General features: G+C 33.0%; 1 protein-coding gene across 1 annotated transcript; it reads left to right on the top strand.

Moving 5' to 3' along the window:
• Window positions 1–18,352, top strand: LOC139512769 (uncharacterized). The gene is made up of 10 exons (XM_071300667.1): window positions 1–312; window positions 3,385–3,562; window positions 6,402–6,751; window positions 7,657–7,881; window positions 8,418–8,615; window positions 9,191–9,287; window positions 9,887–9,970; window positions 10,520–10,647; window positions 17,549–17,677; window positions 18,019–18,352. The coding sequence occupies exons 1-10, from the start codon at window positions 34–36 to the stop codon at window positions 18,277–18,279; spliced, it is 1,929 nt and encodes a 642-aa protein (XP_071156768.1). The 5' UTR covers window positions 1–33; the 3' UTR covers window positions 18,280–18,352.
• Window positions 18,353–20,279: the final 1,927 nt, after the last annotated feature.

Genomic DNA, 20,279 nt, shown 5'->3' with positions numbered 1-20,279 from the left:
TATCTGATTTCTTTTCAGATTCATTCCTTAGATATGTCAGATTTTGACTTTGAATTAGAAAACATCAATGCCTCTTCAGATTTAGTAACCTTTCGACCAGTAAGGGATTGTTATTCGAACGATTACAGAATAAGATTACAGTGGGATATTGGAGATTGTTTTGATCCAGAAGAATTGGATTATGTAGGACTTTTTAATACCGAGTGGAATTCAGTAGATGATTTCTTGGCATATAAATGGGCACCCCTTATTCCCCGACATGCTTACACACTCAGGCGAAGAAGTGTCCAATTTACGGATGCTGATCTTGATGTAAGTATCAAATTGACTTTATTATTTAGTATATTCAGTTTTATTTGTTCAAGAAAAAGTACATCATATATCATGTTTTAGTGTTGTTACGTCTCTCGTCAGATTTTAATTCCTCAGTCTTCTCCTGTATTCAAATGGACAAGATGAACACATTTCGTCCGATACTAGATCTATTCTGCCATTAGACTTAATGTATAAATGATAAATTTATTTATGTATGATACACTTTAATATAAAAAGAATGAGCTTTTGGGTATAAACGTCAGTCAATATAACAGCAAACCATCGACACATAAACGAAAGCATCTACGCATTACCATACTGAACAACAATCGTATGTCTATAATAGCTCTGATCTATAGAAACAGATACTACAGAAGAGCATCGATATATACATAAGACTTTTACGGACTAGGTTTCTGACTTCTAGGACACAATGAAATCAGTACAGAATAATACTCAAATTTTATTAAGGTTCAATAGACCAAAAACATAAGTACAAATTAAGGGGGGAGAGAACCATTACCGTATATGAACTGATGTTTACACGTATGACAAGCAGGCTCGACATGCTCAAAGTACTTCAAACTACTTATATGAAGTCTTCTTCTTCCCGGTTCCAGTCGAACTCTATTAAAGTGTAATTGACTCGGGCGCATCTCAAACAGAAAGATAAAGTTGCTGACTTTAATTGGTTATATAAACTTCATAAATTAGACTGTTAGTTTTCTCGTTTGAATTATTTTACATTGTCATTTAGGGGCCTTTTACAGCTGACTATGCGGTATGGGCTTTGATCATTGTTGAAGGCCATACGTTGACATATAGTTGTTAATTTCTGTGTATTTTGGTCTCTTTTAGAGAGTTGTCTCATTGCCAATCATACCACATCTTCTTATTTATATTCATGATGAGTACACGACACAATCTAGGCTCAAAACAAACAAGGCATTTGATAGTTAAGTCTTGTTTCAAATAATAACGTTAATACATGTATACAAGAGTCAAGACGCAAATATTGAACAGCATACACAGCCAATAACAATTGACGATTCTTAGACTTGTTAGTCTTTTAAATGATACAAAAGCAAAATGCTTTGCATGAATCAAATTCCTACAGATGGAATCATACTAATAATTACTATAACAAATAAGTCTATAAAATATATATAAATATTTCTCAATATTTATATATGGGGTAGTAAAGCATAAATATTAGAGAAATCAAAATTGTCAACAGGGACAACCTTACTGAGAACTTTCAACGTATCGTATCCAAGACTTCAAAGACCTTTTCGCACACATTCGGTATTGTTTTTCTTCAGCTGATACAAAAACTTACCAGGAGTAATGCGTATGTAATTTTTATCTGTATAAATATGTAATAGAGTATTTTCTTCTTTCTTCTGTATTTTACTTCATATACTCTCTTGGTCTTTAATAATGTAACTGCATTTTACTTGTTTACTAATTATTGAAAGTTCAACCACCTTTATAGAGCTGAGTCAACATTATGAAGCAAATTAATTTCCAAAAGTTCAATAGACCAAAAACATAAGTACAAATTAAGGGGGGAGAGAACCAGTACCGTATATGAACTGATGTTTACACGTATGACAAGCAGGCTCGACATGCTCGAAGTACTTCAAACTACTTATATGAAGTCTTCTTCTTCCCGGTTACCAGTCGAACTCTATTAAAGTGTAATTGACTCGGGCGCATCTCAAACAGAAAGATAAAGTTGCTGACTTTAATTGGTTATATAAACTTCATAAATTATACCGTTAGTTTTCTCGTTTGAATTATTTTACATTGTCATTTCGGGGCCTTTTACAGCTGACTATGCGGTATGGGCTTTGATCATTGTTGAAGGCCATACGTTGACATATAGTTGTTAATTTCTGTGTATTTTGGTCTCTTTTAGAGAGTTGTCTCATTGCCAATCATACCACATCTTCTTATTTATATTCATGATGAGTACACGACACAATCTAGGCTCAAAACAAACAAGGCATTTGATAGTTAAGTCTTATTTTAAATAATAACGTTAATACATGTATACAAAAGTCTTATTTCAAATAATAACGTTAATACATGTATACAAAAGTCAAGACGCAAATATTGAACAGCATACACAGCCAATAACAATTGACGATTCTTAGATTTGTTAGTCTTTTAAATGATACAAAAGCAAAATGCTTTGCATGAATCAAATTCCTACAGATGGAATCGTACTAATAATTACTATAACAAATAAGTCTATAAATATGAAAAAATATTTCTCAATATTTATATATGGGGTAGTAAAGCATAAATATTAGAGAAATCAAAATTGTCAACAGGGACAACCTTACTGAGGACTTTCAACGTATCGTATCCAAGACTTCAAAGACCTTTTCGCACACATTCGGTATTGTTTTTCTTCAGCTGATACAAAAACTTACCAGGAGTAATGCGTATGTAATTTTTATCTGTATAAATATGTAATAGAGTATTTTCTTCTTTCTTCTGTATTTTACTTCATACTCTCTTGGTCTTTAATAATGTAACTGCATTTTACTTGTTTACTAATTATTGAAAGTTCAACAACCTTTATAAAGCTGAGTAAACATTATGAAGCAAATTAATTTCCAAAAGTTTTTTGTCAAAATGTTTATGAAGATAATGTAAATATATGATATCTGTTAGTGGCACGTGACACGTGTCAGGTATGCACGAGAATATATAAATCTCTAAGAATTCAATGTAACAACAAAACGTCCTCTGCAGAGCAGTCAAAATAATCTAAGGTCAAATTTTCCTGAAGAATTGTAACCTTTTTTTAGTACAGTTTGGAATGTAATTCGTAAACTGAAAGTGACCAACAGAATACTTTAATCAATTAAGAGTTTTTCAAACTGACGAAAACTCTATACATAAAATTATAATCAAGCAGCTCAATGTCTTGACCGCAACGAAAAGGACTCAAATAATTGAAATGTTACACCAGATTTTCTGCCACTTATAATGAATTCTGTTAATTCATATTTGCATGTTTTTTTTTTAAATCTAAAAATAATTTTGTTAAATTAGCATGTGAGGATGCCTGGAGTAGATTTTGTGTTTCTGTATGTGGCTAAAGGGGACCACGTGGTTGGCATCAGTAACACATTCCAGTTCCGTGGAGTGGCTGGCTATGATGAAGACTTCTGCTTTGATACATTAGAGAAATCAGCAGGTGCAAATTCAACAACAGAATCAAGGAAACGACGTATGTAATACAGGAATTCATATTCAATATCACGATTTCATTTAACGGTAGTTTTACTTTTTTCCACAAAATGATGTGCGCAAAAAAGGGTAAACATCTGATATTATCTATACTATATATAGAAGACCTTATTTTGTGTGTCGCTTCTCTTCCTTCCACGATAAATTAATCACCATGTGTCTGTGTTCTAAAATTTATGTAACATGCATAGTCGCATTTGTCATCCATTCTTATGATTATTCAGATTGAGTTATTTTAGGAGAAAAACGATAAAAAGGTGTCAGACCACCAATTAAAAATCCCTATCTGTTCAACCAAATTTTGCAATTTTCACAGCTTTCTAAATATTTTACCTTAAGTTTAACTTCAAGGAAACCAGGTATATCCTGAATTGTACATGTATCACCTTCCTACATGCCAATTTTCAACCAATGTTTAAAGTCTTGTAACAAATTTCTGATTTTGAAAAGACAGGTACTACCAAAATAGCTCCCGGTTAATTAGTGTACTATGTAGCGCATTAATCCTGAATTTTTAATGCAAACTCATAGACAAGTGAATTTTGGCTCAAAATGGTCTAAATATATTTTCCTTTCACCAAAAGTTTCATTTCTGCAAATTTGTTGGTTAGTTTAAGTAAACAATGACATCAAAAGCACTATTTTGTGTCAAAGTAGGACTACTTTTACATACGTTCTAAATTGGAGGGAGTAATTGGTGGTCTGACACCAAAAGTAGCCTGGATATTAGTTCCGTCATCAGACTGACTTTAAGTCATAGATAAGACTTCCGGTTTGAAACATGCACAAATACAACCAATCGTATGATAGATAACAAAAATGAAAAATAAATAAGCCAATCAGAGCGTTCTCCATATTATGGTGTTTAGGTCGCAAGAACCACAACTATTATACCTCCTTAGAGAGGACAATTATTTTTCGCGTTTATCTACATATGCCTTCGAGTAGAGAGGACAGTTATTTTTCGCGTTTATCTACATATGCATGTTAACTACGATTATACTACTTTAATATATAGAGACGTTCTCTATTCTGTCTACTGTTTTCTTTGAAATATTTACTATTTAAGGGGTCATACCAGTTGCATATATATTAAAATAAGTAAAACATGTGAAAACAATTAAGAATGTGTCCATAGTACACGGATGCCACATCGGCATTATATTTACTAAGTTTCGAGTTGATTGGACTTCAACTTCACCAAAAACTTTAACCTGAAGCGGGACAGACGGACGAACGAACGCACGGATGCACAGACTAGAAAACATAATGCCCATAAATGGGAGGGGCATAACAATTTATTGTTGAAAGTGAAAGTAGTGATTTGGCAAAAATAAAAGTAGGGTAGAGATTAGAGGGAGGGAAGACCTTTTTCGGGACGTCGGGGTCGGGTATTTTTAACGCACGGATGCACAGACTAGAAAACATAATGCCCATAAATGGGGCATATAAATCTATTGTTGAAAATAGTGATTTGGCAAAAATGAAGTAGGGTGGAGATTAGAGGGAGGCAGGACCTTTTTCGGGACGTCGGGATCGGGTATTTTTAAGCTCGGGATTTGGGGATTGATACTTACGGTATCCGGGAATATATTTTTCAATTTCGGGATTTCGCGATATGAATTTCTTTTAATTCTGCATCTCAGGATTTCATGTTTTAAGTCCGGGATTTCGGGATCAGGACCCCTCCGACCACCCCTCAAATAAGCCTGAGTCGGTCTTAGTCATTAATATAAGATTAATATCTTACCAATGGCATGTTAATAAGGCTCTCAAAAGAAAAGGCACTGATGGATTGTCCTAAAACCATTTTTTATTATACTAATAATGGTCTACAGATAAGCAGTTACATTTATTTCATGTTTGAAGCGGTGCGGCAAATTTTTAATTTAAATTGACTTTTAACAAAAGTTGCATTGTAGCAAAGAAGAAAAATAATTGTGGTCTGAGGCCAGAAACACGAAAATAGTTGAATTTAACAGAAAGGAAACACATATCTGACTTTGGAAAAAGGGAGAGGGCTTTTGATACCTTTTATGAAATTCCCCATACATAATTTCTATTACCAAAAATTCATCCTACAACAGTTCACAAGATGTTTATGCCCGCGATTTCGCGGGTGTGTTCTAGTAATATATTAAAGTACTTCCCCATATTTTTTTTATAAAAAAGAATCAAATAAGGTGGTATTTCTAAGACTTTTAGAGGATTATGATGAATCGAGCGGTAAATTAAAAGCATATTCAGGACGTGAACATGTAACGGTAATATAAATATTATCCCTGCTTTGTACTAGACCGACATGTTGAGTTGAATTTTGAACGTAACAAGGTATTAGTCCACAGAAAGACATGTCACCACTCGGGACACATTATTCTGACTCAGACCAATCTATGTTCTTCCGCCTTCATGCCGCTTGCTTAGCAAAGAAGCAGCAAATACCAATTGTCCAGTCTTTGGCTTAACCGCAAGGTATTGAATTAACGATCACCCGCACTCGAAGGGAACACGTGACCTAGAGACAACCGCGGCCATGGAGGCGATATTAAAACAAACAGGAATGGTCGATAAAAAGAAAATCTTTCGTTCAAATGGTCATTGTTAAGAACCTTCCAGCAAAAATATATATTTAAAACAATAACACATTAAACAATCGTTGTACTATATTGAAAACTTCCCAGTATAAGTGTAATTGTTCGTCATATATAAGTTCATCCTTATTTTATTTTTTATGATTTTTTTACAAAGATTTTGGTTGGCTTATTAGAGACCGTACAACAAAAACAATAATAAATTCTGTCTCTCCTTCAAATTTTCAGAAACCACTGTCAGTTTACCTCCAGGATTACCATTGTGTTCACCATCAAAACGAAGAGTTTTCAAAGAAAGAATATTAACAGTGTACAAAGATCACAACACCTTGGCGTCAGACTTTAATCCTGCTCAAGCTTGGACCGAAACTTTTAACATTGTAAAGCAGCCCGTTGTTAAAGAGTACAATGACAATGAACAAGCTGTTGTTTCTTATGTCCCAATTGTTCCCCTACCGAAAAATGACAACAAAGCTACCTATGCACAGGTTGCTGTAGCTGGAAAGAACAAATCCTCCAAGAAAAAGCTGATATATGACATTAAAACTCAGAATGCTAAATGGATAACGGAAGAACTGGTGAGTGTTGTTTCCAAAGGCATGGTCATTTTCTCAGATCCATTATATAAAATATACATCTTTTAGGTTGATTTTATTGAACGTCTTTGTATATTTGTTTATCCTATCAAACTTATCGACATAAAATATATAATACATGATTACATTTACAAATGGGTCAAGATGCGTATTAGTTTCTCTATGGGCGGTAATGGTAACGTTTTCTTCATTTGCTCAGTCCATGTTGTTAACTTGGATATGTGTGATGGCTCGTTTCGAAGCTGAGACATTTTGACATATGTGGTTAAATTTTCGGGGTACGAAGTGAGATTACCTTTTCCGTAAATTAGCAAACCCGAGTATCCTTTTGTGATGCGGCTCCTCGTGGTAAAAAATCCCATTTTTAACACAATAAGTTCTTTGAAAATTTAATACTTTGAACACATTTAATAACTCCATATATTTTACACATTTATTCTGTGTTCCCCTTCTTTCTCAATTAACTCAAATGGTTAAGCTCAGTCACTTGTTTATCATAGAAAAGTGTCAAATATCACTACACAGAGATTTTTTTGTTTACACGTGACTTTTGAGTTCCTCATTTCAAGGCGCATTAGGGATATTGTCCCAAATAAGGTCATGATAAATGTGGAAACGATTAAAAATTCATGATTTTTATTTCTTTCCAGCGGCCAGACTATTTACCATTCCGTCGCGATGAAATAAAATTATCATGTTCCATATAACAGTGATACCTGGTTGCGCTCTTTCCTTTCAGGCATTGATACCGTACCCACTGTCTCCTCGGTGTATTGAATTTCCAATAAGGCTACCATCTTTCCTTTCCAGGCATTGATACCGGTTCCACCGTCTCCTCACTGTATTAAAATTGAATTTCCCATAAGATTACCATCTTTCCTTTTCAGGCATTGATACCGTACCCACTGTCTCCTCGCTGTATTGAATTTCCCATAAGACTACCATTACTTCCGGGACCACAAGGTCTTCTGGAGATAATTACAGCAGGAGCTGGGTCGTGTGCGTTCTGTAGTCTCAGCAAGGTCGTCATATCAGAATTAGCACACCGTGAACAAATGCATGAAACAACAATCAAGAGCTTGAAGTCAGATCTTGGAGCTGTGAAAGTAAAGGTACAACTCCTCGTTCATATCTTAGTTGTGTATCTTCAATAAAACAAACTTTTATTCTAGGAGTTTTTAAAATAAAAGATAGACGTTATTCTTGCGTTGGTGCATCTTGACATTTTAGATTAAAATTTGATATGAGAAGAAAATTTTTTCTACCGCGATCTTTATATTAAGTTTACTTAGAATTTATTTTTTCACAAACTTCTAGCTTGTTCCCTTATGTTTAATTCGCCGCAATAAAGTTGATGTTACTGTATTCACAGCGCTTTCGTGCGTGTGCGTCTCCGCGGTACAAAATGACATACAATCATATAACTAAAAGAGAGACAAAAGATACCAAAGGTACAGTCAAACTCATAATTTAATAGCTCCCTTGTGAGCAGTAACCCTCTATCTAAAAAATCATGATAGGAAATACAAGCACAGAAATATCGTATATAACTTGGTATACGGATACATCATTTACAACGAAGCAAATTTATAATTGCTTCGTTGTTAATACAGTTATAAAAAAATGAAACTTTTTAAAACCTATTTAGGAAGTGATTGTGAAGAAGAAGGAAAGGAGACATTACAAACCATTCCAAGGATCGAAAGAAGAACTGTTCTTTAAGAAGAAAATAGGGGATCTTTTGAGGAAGAACAGTGGTCTGTTAAAACAGGCTAAACATTGGAAGAACGAATGTTTGATTAGTCAACGAGAGGCAAAAAACCTCAAGTTGACTGAGAATATTCAGGTATAATAATCTTCTTTTGGTATTTTAGAGGTATTTTCTTAACGAATGAATGAATAGAAGAAAGAAAAGGCTTGGATTTTTGAATGAGTTTATTTGGTTCATTTTTACAAATATACATAAAAAAATGTTAAGCCCAGTAACATATGTATGTGCTCATCCGAAGTCATGGCAAATTCAAGTCATATTTTAATCATAGAACCCTGTCAATTGTTGAAGACAGTATTTGCCATGAAGATGTATTTTGTGTAATTATGTATCGTTGTGTTACTATCTCTGTGACGCTTTTTTCCCATAACTTGCCTCTGTGACGTCTACCCCCAAAACAGTTTAGAAGCAATCCCTAAAAGATTTGGTTTTAAATTTGTATTGTTCTAAAAAAGAAAAAAAATCCTTTAATATAAAAAGTGTAAGCAGTAATGCAGTAAAAGTTGTTATAAAGATAAAATGTTCATGTTCGTCTATAAAAAATGCTGATGTTATAAAAACGAAGATAATATAACTTAGCAGAAACTTGTTCAAATTATGTAACCCCTCTTTGAAATTCTAACAGATAAGATATATGATATTGTTTACAGATTATACATGATGATAATACACAGGGAACACAAACTACAGACCATCTAATCAAAGAAGCTGTTAAAGCTTTGACGGAGAAAGAAACAACAGATAGCGGTATGTTGCATTATCTATATCGTAATACATTTCGTCGGGTGAGTTTTAAAGTGTTATGGATCGACTTTTGATAAAAATGGAGATAGCTATATATTTGATATCCAAAATACCCTATAAAACTATAAATACGAGATTTCTACACCTAACGAGTTTTTTTTTTTTAGGAACTAGCTTGTTCTATCTCCACACTCCCATTGGATAATATTAGCACATTCATCTTGTTCAGACACAGATATTTGTATTGTGTTTGTATCTCCACTATGTTCAAGAATTTTTGCTTTAAAAATAATTGTTCAGTAAAAATGTAGTTCCATGCTTAAGTTAGTTTGAACTCAATCGCTAAGCAGTTCTTAGCAAATCTTTGGGTCCAGAGTTGGGCTGCGCGCATTCGTGAATTAATGTGTTGTTCGGTCACTCGTTGAATATTTTTCTCTATTTGAATTCTTCGATTAATTATTCTATAATTATTGACTTTGAAATATTTCGGCGATTTCAGAAAAGCGCTCCGGACGTATGTTAGTTATAACGCTTTGTTTTACAGTTTTTTTATTTCTTAATACAGTGATATTTTTTTTTAATTTATTGATACTTACTTTCAGGTTGCAACACTATTTCATCGGATACAAACTCTGATGCAGATAAAGAGAAAAATGGATGGAAAATACAAAAACCAAAACGCATGCGTATGTATTTACACTCCTTTTGTTTTTTTTTATTTGTTCTTTGACATAAATTGCTGTTAACACCATGGATGTTTTGTTTAAACTCTGGTTTAAATCTGAGGCAACAGTAGCTTACCGATGTTCAAGTTAAGAAAATACAAAAAAAAAACCCCGCATGAACTTCAAAATGAGCAAAACCGTGTGCATCTTTAGCTTTGCATACATTCTCTCAATAAGAAACCAAATTCATTCAAAGATTCACAATCTGGAGTCAGATACATTTGTACACACCAGACGACTATTCTGGTATATAAGACCGTGGTAACCTGTTGCAATTGAGGTGAGACACAGACACACCATATCGGACAACCAATTTTGATGATGACCGTAAAAATCATGAGATGTCGAATTCATTCGTTCTACATCAAGACTGTTGGGACAGTATTTGTGGTAGGTGCACACCCCTGTTATACAATGTAAACACACATGTATTAATTGAGATACGATGTAACAGAGGGCATGTTACTGGGTATAGTATATAACTTTAGGAATGTTTTTTTTTGTTTCAAGTTCGCCTCCAGAAAGTGATATCTCAACAAAGCCAAACCATTCAAACAGTTAACAGAAATGTAGCCGTTCAACGTGCTGTCATTGACAAACAGGAAAAGGAAATCAAGGAACTTAAGAAAGCACTATCGGTAAGATAAATTATATGTCATACCAATTGAAACAATTAATAAGGAGTCTTAACAATGTTATGAGTGGTATTTCGGAAAACTACATAATTGTCACACTTATATAGTGACGGCTGTGAATTTACATAACCCAAATAGCCAAACGCCGACCCGTCTTTGTATCTACTTTTTCTATTTTTCTCTGTGTGCGAATTTGTCCCAAGTACATTTACTACATATCCTTTTATTTTCTTTTGATAACACTATTTGTTCCGGTGAATGACATCATGTAAATGCTAGATGCAGCGATTTCATTTCTACATGGTAAACGACTAAATGCCTTTTAGTAATTTGATTTGAAAGAATACAATTCACCATATACAATTAATGACTTGTCAGTTGTGTCATGACCACTATCACGGTGGGTATGGTTGTCCTGCGAGAGAACGTACTGTGCTGGTGATTTGGTCCTGACGGGTGCTGGTGATCAATGAAAAAATGTAAACAAAGACGAAAATAATGATTTTTGACGTTTTCACTCATAAAAAATGGAAGAAAACGGTTGAGATTTTTCAATTTTGTTTCTTATGGGTTCATATGTAAACCATTAAAAAGTTGACCCTCTAAACTTTTTCAGTAAGCGTAACACAGAAATGCTCATTTTCAGAAAATCTCGAACTGAAAAAATAAAACAAAAATGCTCATAGAGTCCGCTTTCTATACCGCAATCCACGCGACAAAACTATTTTGTGAAAAAACATCGCAATTTATTAACATTTAGCATTTTCTCAATTTATTCATGTCCTGATACTGTGCTGGTGGGTCCTGTCATTGTGCTGGTGGGTCCTGATACGGTGCTGGTGATTTTGGATAAGAAGTTGGTCATATTTGAAACAAATGTTACAAAATCAATAAAATTGGGCAGATAATTGTTGTCAATAGGATCTATGACTCCTATTTTGGCTCTTGTGCATCCATTTGGCTGTTTAATATGTGTTTTGAAATGATCGTAACTTGTATTAAATAATTACATAAAAGGGCAACATCTTTCGTCCAATATCAGATAACAATATATAGTATCTAAAATAAGAATAGTTTTATTAAGATATTTTAAATGCCCCTTACATTGATGCTTCAACAATGATCAAAGCCAATGCCGCAGAGACATGTTTGTTAGCGCTCCGCATACCCCTCCCCACTTCCACCCAACCAACCCTCCTCATTTCCTCCTTCATTGTTACAGTGGTGTACCAAAACAACAATTTATTACATAAAATAATAACACAAAGACACACATTATTGAATAACGAATGCTTGCAGGTACTGAAAGCTAGTTCAAAGCCGCATTTTCAACTAATAGATAAAACATGTTCTCATATACAAAAATCCCAATCGTGTAGATTAAACAAGTCTCAAAACTTAAGTTCATGTTTTAATGTTTGATGAAGCAGAACATTAAAAGTGTGCAGTGAATCTTGTTCTCACAACAGTTATTGTCATAATTATGTTTACATAAGACTCATAAAGGAATTAAGAAGGTACCAAGCAATATTTTACAGTTCAATTTAATGATCATGAATGGAAGGAAATGGTACGTAAGTTTACATACGACAAAAAGAAATTGATAGTATTTTTTGGCGAAAGACTTAAACGCTTCCTTGCATTATATAGTACAGCTCTTCTATAAAAGCATGCAAAAAAAAATTTGATTGACTTGCTTGCTATGTTTGCTTGGATGTTTTCAAACAATAGGTAGGCGGAGTTTCAATACATACTGGGATTTGATTGGACAAATACAAACTGACAGGAATTGAAGTTAATGTTTATTTTCCAAATAAATTGTAGTATATAGTAAACAGACTACTTACCTGTCGTTTACAAACATCCAAACAATCATAGCAAGCAATTTAATCAATGGTTTGCTTTGCATATATTTATAGAAAAGCTGTAAATTCTAAAAAAAAAAAAGAAATTTTGTTGACGTAGATGGTTAAATCCTCAACAAAATCACAATATCTTTGTTGGAACGAATAAAGGTTTTAAATCATATTTTCGTGGACTTTTTAGCTTCCACCCTGACGAGACATGTTAGCTGTTCGTATGCTGTTGCACCTGACGCACGGAAACTTTCACATTTCCATCTTCTTTTCTGAAATATTTTACCCAGCTCATACTTGACAGGACTGTTATCCTAGTAAAAGGTGTAACCAACGAATTGAACACAAGTTAAAAATTCCATAATACTATATAATTCATTTTATGTGTCAATTTGTTCGAAAAAAGTCGAAAAGAAGAGAGTTTTTTTAATGCCATGATTATCTGCCGCTTTCTAGATCTATGCTTAGCATTTATTTCAGATGACATGGACTCCTCACCCTGGTGACCCTGCTGCCTTTCATAACTTTATCCGTATACATATATTAATAGATAAACAAAAGGCTGCAACTGGTATTTGATTCGTTGTAACGAGAATATTTGTGGTGAATGGAAACTGTGAGGGTCAAAATCTTAAATTGCTTATAAATGTTGCTGGACCCAGTTGCGTTATCTGATCTGAATTTTCTGAAATGTGCAAGGTGATAGACATTTTGATTTTTTTTACTCGGTAAGTTTTGCCCTAATTGCTTGAACATTTGCAATATTAAAGCCGATTTCAATGAGTGTGTAGACAAAGGGAATATCTTTGGTTATCTTGCTTGCTGAACAGAAAAGTCATTGTTAGGTTATGTAAACTACCCTACTTTAAGAGTAGACTAGTCCGACAAATGACACATCTTTCTGTCTGTAGGACCAGGCTAATTCGAAAGGAGGGTATAGACCTTACCTAACAATGACTTCACGGTTTAGCTAACAAGCAAGCTAACCAAAGATATAACATTTGCCTACATACTCAATGGAATCGGCTGTAACTAAAAACTCGAATACATTTTAACAGACAGTGGTCTGGTTTGTTGATGAATATTGTTTTTCCTAGATTCACTCTTGAAAAAATCATTTGGTAACATTTGGTCATTGTAATACGGACGCAAAGACAATAAATGAACCTCACACGATCCCTCGACACAGTTGAGCTTATATATGATCTTATAGCGATTCGGGTTGAAAATCAGTTGAAATTAAGCCAGTTATTTGTGTGTGTAGATTTGTATTGTTTTAAACTGTTATGACTTTTTAAAGTTAAATCTAGGTGTTTAATCTAAGAGTTTCTTTTTTAAACTTATTTACTTGTTTTATACTCAATTGGTAGTATGAAGTTACGAGATATTTTAATTTTTGAAATTGAAGGCACAATTAACAAAGCAAACGTTAGTTTAAGGATAATGTACCCTTGTGTTGATCCCATGCTAAACATAACAAACATTTCTGTACAAAGGTCTGTGAATTTTCTACAAAAATAGTGATTTTATTTTCACCAAATTCTCTTTTTCTACTAAATACAATAATGAACTATAAATAATAATGCTTTGCAAGAAGTTTCCCCTTGATACATGTATATGTACAAAATTATATCTCTATTATTCATTGTCTGTGCTGTTTTGATACTATTGCAGTTTGCACATTTTCGTAATTGACAGGCCACAGGAGGGCGTGATAAACCATACTCGAAAATATAAAATATTGATCTAAGTACTTAATTTGCATCTCTGAACCCCCACCCCGGCTTGTTTTTTAGGAGGGTGTCTAAAAATGGTCGATTACAGACAGCCGAGTACGCATTTTACTTTCCAGGCGTGTTTACGTTGATTGTTAAAGTCCTGAAAACGGATAGATAGAAACAAAAATGTTTGATTTATCTGGCTTTAGATTCAGTTTTTTTAAATATAAATTAAGTCTACATTTTAATATAATAATACTAAGAATTCACAATATAAAAAAATGCAGAAAAAAAATGGAGATGTGAAATATCTTAATAAGGAGTCATTACTACAGAGATGGTGTGTTTGACACACAAAACTTAAAAGCTTAGTGATATTACCAATATTAAAATAAAAATGTATTTTAGTTTGGTAGTTTTTCCATTTACTCATTTTCAATCATAATTAAGGCACATTTGATTTTTTATTCATAAAAATATTTAAATATAGAAAAGTAGGACACATTGTTCACTTCCTCCCCTGTAATTCTTTATCAAAAATATTTATTTATTTTGGAATTTTGAAATGAAAAAGCTAAGAAATCTTAGTTTTGTTAATGTTCTCTAGGTTATCTCGTCTTCATTCTCTGACATATTCTCTGACATATTCTAGTCTGCCCTTTCATAAAATAGTGATTTTTTTAGTGTTCTATCGAACTTTCGAAAAAAATACCTGATAACCGTTCAGACAAAAAAAATATGTTGAAAAAATCTTACAGATACAGCAAGTGATTCTTAATAGCTGTAAGATACATTTTTCTTTTAAAATACAGCTTTTAAATCTTACGGGAAACTATTCCAAGCTTAACACTTTCACTGTAACCTCGCTCTAACTTATCCCCCATCCCCCCAAAAAAAACCAAACAAACAAACCCGCAATACTATTGTCATTCTTATAGTCACCACTCAATTTTTCACAAACAAATGTGTTTTAAGCTGCTAAAGACATATGATTCAAACGCGCTCAGAAAGTCCTTTCTTCTATATTTTTGCTCTCCATTTTTATACAAAACCTTTTACATTTTTATTTTATGGGTTATTGTTGAAGGTCGTACAATGACGTATGGTTGTTAACACATACTTTCTTTGGTTTCTTATGGAAATTTGTCCATTGACAACAAACATACAACATCATCTACTTTATATAAGTATTGTATAAATTACAACGTATTTTGTTGATCTTGCAAAATGATCGTAATCCCGAAAATCGTAAACATATTTTCTTATCTTAAAAGTGGGCAAGAAGGGTTCCATTAACAGATTATAAAAAGAATAAAAAATAGGTTTTTTTTTTCTCTCATAATAACAGTAAACAGATTCATAACAATGTCAATTTCAAGAAAGCAGACAACAGTTAATTACTAGTAGTCAATAACAGTACAGCATCAATGATCTCGACTGAATATTTGCCACTTTTAACTAAAATATAAAGGCACAGAACCAGGACATAGGAGCACAGAACCAGGACCGTTTTTCTTATCACCAGCACATCGTCAGGACAATTCCGTTTAACGAACTTGCACGACTTTTGCAATTGTATATTGTTGTAATATACTTTGCATGGTACTTATGACGAATCAGAGAAAAATTAAGCAACAAAACAGTCGTTTTATTGCCGTTCTGATACAATGTAAACAAACCCACCAGCACAGAATCAGGACCCACCAGCACCCGTCAGGACCAAATCACCAGCACAGTACGTTCTCTCGCAGGACAACCATACCCACCGTGACTATAACTATTTGTCAACAAAGCTATGATAAATAAATAAAACGTTGTCTGAATTTTCATTGATACGATCATATTTATAATATAACTCTTTACAACACTTAGAATATTTCAAAATATTAGGATTTTCTACCCAAGGTATAGATTTCCTAAACTATATTTGACACAACCTTTTTGAAAATCAAGTTCTCAATGCTAAGGTTGTCAATTTCATATCACCCTAAATTCATATTCAAATTACAATGTAGTACCATGAATTATTTGTACAAATTACATTCAAATCACTCGGTAGGTCGGTCACTTTTACAACTATATAGTTGGTGTCACTATGTTTCAAGTTTCCCTAGGATTGAATTTATGTTTTGGTAATTCTAAGTCCATGACTTCTTCTTGAAAAGTGTAACGAAATACATAAGTTGTCTTTCTTTTAACACTGGAATACTGTCTATATGTTAACTGCAATGTCTCAGTTGTTTTTCAACCTTGCAAATACTTAACCGTTTTGGATTACATGTATTTACTCCAGGAGCACATAATATCGCCCCAAGTTTTTGGTGGGATTTGTGTTGCTTAGTCTTTAGAATTTGAATGATGACCTCATCGACTTTTAAAGTATTTTTTGGAAGGAAATTTAAGTCGATAGAGATGACTATAAATGACCAAAATGTTAGGACAATATCATATGTCAATATTGCCGAAATCGTTAGTCGATTCCTTATAGGAGTTCTTGCCCTTGGTTGTTTATTTTGTTTTGTTGAAACCGATAGTAGAAAGCTTAAGAGAGAAACAATAAAAGGCAAAAATAGACATCAGGACAAGATAAAAACAAACCAGGTCAATGAGGCCAAAATCGTCAATCAACTCCTTATCATGCTTATAGCAGTTATTGTCCTTGAATGATGGTTTCTACATAAGAAAATGAATGTACCAAGTCAGGAATATGACAGTTGTTATCCATTCTTTTGATGTGTTTGAGCTTTTGTTTTTGCCATGTGATTAGCGACTTTCCGTTTTAATTTCCTCAGAGTTCAGTATTTTTGTGATTTTACTTTTTCGTTTTTTTTCATTTTTTTTGTATGGCAAATATAGTCGAACGAGACAAACTGTTAACAGCCATAACGATGGGGCAAGATCAAATAAGGAATTATTGCCGAAATTTTTAGTCGGTTTCCCAAAGGAGTAGTGTTCTTAGTTGAATAGTTTTTTCTATTGAGACCGATAGTAGACAGTTTAAGAGAGAATCTATGAGAGATAAGCATGGACATCAGGACAAGACAAAAAATAAAGTTGATACGGCTGAAATCGTGAGTCGATGCCACAAAAGAGTTATTGAATGATGGTTTACCTTTCAGTGTTTGCGTTTTTTACAAAATACTTACGACAACATACTTAATGAATTGTATCAATTCTATGCAAAAATGCCAAGTCAGCGACACAGGATAATTGAAACTTCTAGACTAGTTAAACAGGGAATATATCAAAACAAGTTGCAAATAATATTTAGTTTAGATTTTTAAACTATCCATCTCAATACACTTTATTTATTTGATATGTTTCTTAAAGAAACAAGACAAGGCAAAGACAACGGCTGATAGAAAGCTAACAGAAATGACAGAAAGAGTCAGAAGTATCTTACGTGGACGCTTTAAAGAAAAGCAAGGAGAATGGAGACAATTTGCCAGAAAGATCAATGTAAGTACTAATTTTTTATGATTTTGAAATATATAATCTGTATTAATTTACTTGATATTCGATTTCCTTGTGGGGTATTTACAGGTCCTTACATGAACTCTGGTCTGTTGCAAGTTTATCTGTTTGTATTAGGATAGATATGTTTGGTCAAGTGAATTTCAAGTTCCTTTCATTGATTAAAAATAATCATTATTTCATGGTTTTTCAACAACAACAAAATAACAATTAGTCATGACGCCATAAATCCAGTCTTTTAATGCTGTAAAGACTAAGGGCATTTTGTATATCATATATATTCTTTGAATAATATGCACATTTAACCCTCTCTCTATTTCAACCAGAACGGACCAATCCAAGAAATCAGACCTATGGGAGCAACAGGAGCGGCTACACAAAAACAGGAGGCCATAACAAAGCAACTACGACCTTATTTTGGAATAAACTCTGATTATTTACAAGGATTACCACAGCGTAGACCAGGCAAATCGGAACGTATATGTCCAACTTGTAAAATGGTGTTTTCTTCAAATGTCGACCCCCATGTCATAGAGGAACATATAGTTTTTCATCAGGTGTATAGTAAAAAAGTCCATGCTGACTAAATGTGTTTATACCAATTCTACCTTTCCTACATTGTTTTTATTTTTGCATTTAAAATAAAAATACATCACATAATTTATAACAGAAATATTTTACTTGGAAGAATTTAAAAAAAAAAACAGAGAAGCAGTCTTCAATTGTAACAACACGTTACAACATTAAAAGGAGAAAGCACGGGGTAACCGTGGATATCAATAACTCACACGGTTTTGTCGTCTGCCGAACATTTTCTAACATGAGTTTTACTACAACTGAAAATAAATATTCTTGTATAGCAATATAATATTTCCAACAGAAAGTAACCAAAAGTTAGCGTGCAATAAATTCTAATATTGCACTAGTGGAATAAATCTTCAAAATTCATGACGTCATCAACGACAAAATCATAGTTTAAAACAATTTTTACTTTTCAAATATTATATTGCTATACAATAAAAGGGTTATTGCATGAATATTGGGGAATATTGTCCCGCGTAGAACATATATTGAACTCGCAAGCTCGTGCAATATAAAATTCTACTGCGGACAATGTTAAAATAAGTTGTAATTTAATTAAAAAATAAGTTGTGATATGATTAAAAAGAAGCTAAAAAATGGAAAACAACACGTTTAATAATTTCATGCGTCCGAAGCGCTTTTCTGGATTTACCTTCATCAGGAACGCTCAAAGCCAAACATTTGAACTCCGAAGATTTATATTAAAGTACCGAAGACGTTGGAGAGCTATATGACAAAAAAAAAAATACTTAAAATAAATAGCCAAATTCATCTAAAGTCAACTTTTAAAGGTTACTGTATGATGAGCAAGGTTAATCGTGTTGTTTAACTTTACAATTTTAATTTTCGGTTGTATATTTTAAGGGCATACGATACAGTTTTGATCCCATATTGAGTTTTTTTTGACAATTTGCATATAGGCTATTTTTTGCCTGATTAAATCAAATATGTAATAAAAAATGTAACTTCATGTGCTTCGTTTTGAGTTAAATGAGGTCCACATTTTATATATTTGCTCAAAATTCGGATTTGTGGGGGTATTTTTCCTTTCGTCAGAAATACATAACCTTTTTTGTTTTTAAGATAAACACAAGCTTTTTTTTGTCAAATTATTTGTTAATTCTGTTTTATATAAATGTCCTTTAAATTTGTGCAATTTGTTTTTCAAATAACTAATATTTTATCAAATGTACACGAATGTAGTAAAAAATCGTAATTTTTTGCCGCATATTTATCAAATTAAAAAAAATTGCACTATTTACGTTTTCATGAAATTTGGCACACATAATCTTCTTACGTTATCAAACCAAATGGCATTTTTAAAAAAAGAGGTCCATAAACTCGTTTCAAGTTAGATAAATTTTATTTTAAATTAAATTTTAAGGGAACAAACCATTTTATTTTTATTTTGGGCGAACGACGTAAAAACTCCGCGACTCTGCACTTTAAATGACGTCATAATTTAAAACCCTACAAAAACTTATTATGAACGTCAAAAACAGGCCGTTATACGGTCACTGACTGTACTATACCATAAATGATTATACGGTTAATGTAATTTGTCAACGCAAATAACACAGCTGCAGTATTTATTCGAAATAATTTACATAAAGGATCAATTAGTTTGTGGAAACGAAACCCCTGAATAAATAACGATTATACTGAAATTTTAATTGTGACTTATATGCTACGATTATTATGTTGTCTGTATTCTTTGCATTATAGAAACAAGTGTTTTCTTTATTTCGCTCGCAAAATGGAAGATGATACGATAACTTTAGTGAAACATTGCAAACTAGGTTTTTTTTAATATGACAATATACATTTATTTCCCATGTCTGAGGGAGATATGAAGATTTGTTCACCGAAGAAGAGTAGAGCCCTCGTGAAATACGATATTTCGTGGGTAAACAAATCTTCATATCTCCCGAGGCCAAGGGAAATGAATGTTTTATTCCACTGCCTAAGCTTTGTATATTATCTAAACTTCACATATTAGTTTGCA

Source organism: Mytilus edulis, chromosome 2, assembly GCF_963676685.1.
Source record: "Mytilus edulis chromosome 2, xbMytEdul2.2, whole genome shotgun sequence".
Taxonomy (NCBI): Eukaryota; Metazoa; Mollusca; class Bivalvia; order Mytilida; family Mytilidae; genus Mytilus; species Mytilus edulis.
The sequence above is the reverse complement of the archived record's forward strand: the minus strand, read 5'-3'. Positions and strand labels throughout refer to the sequence as shown.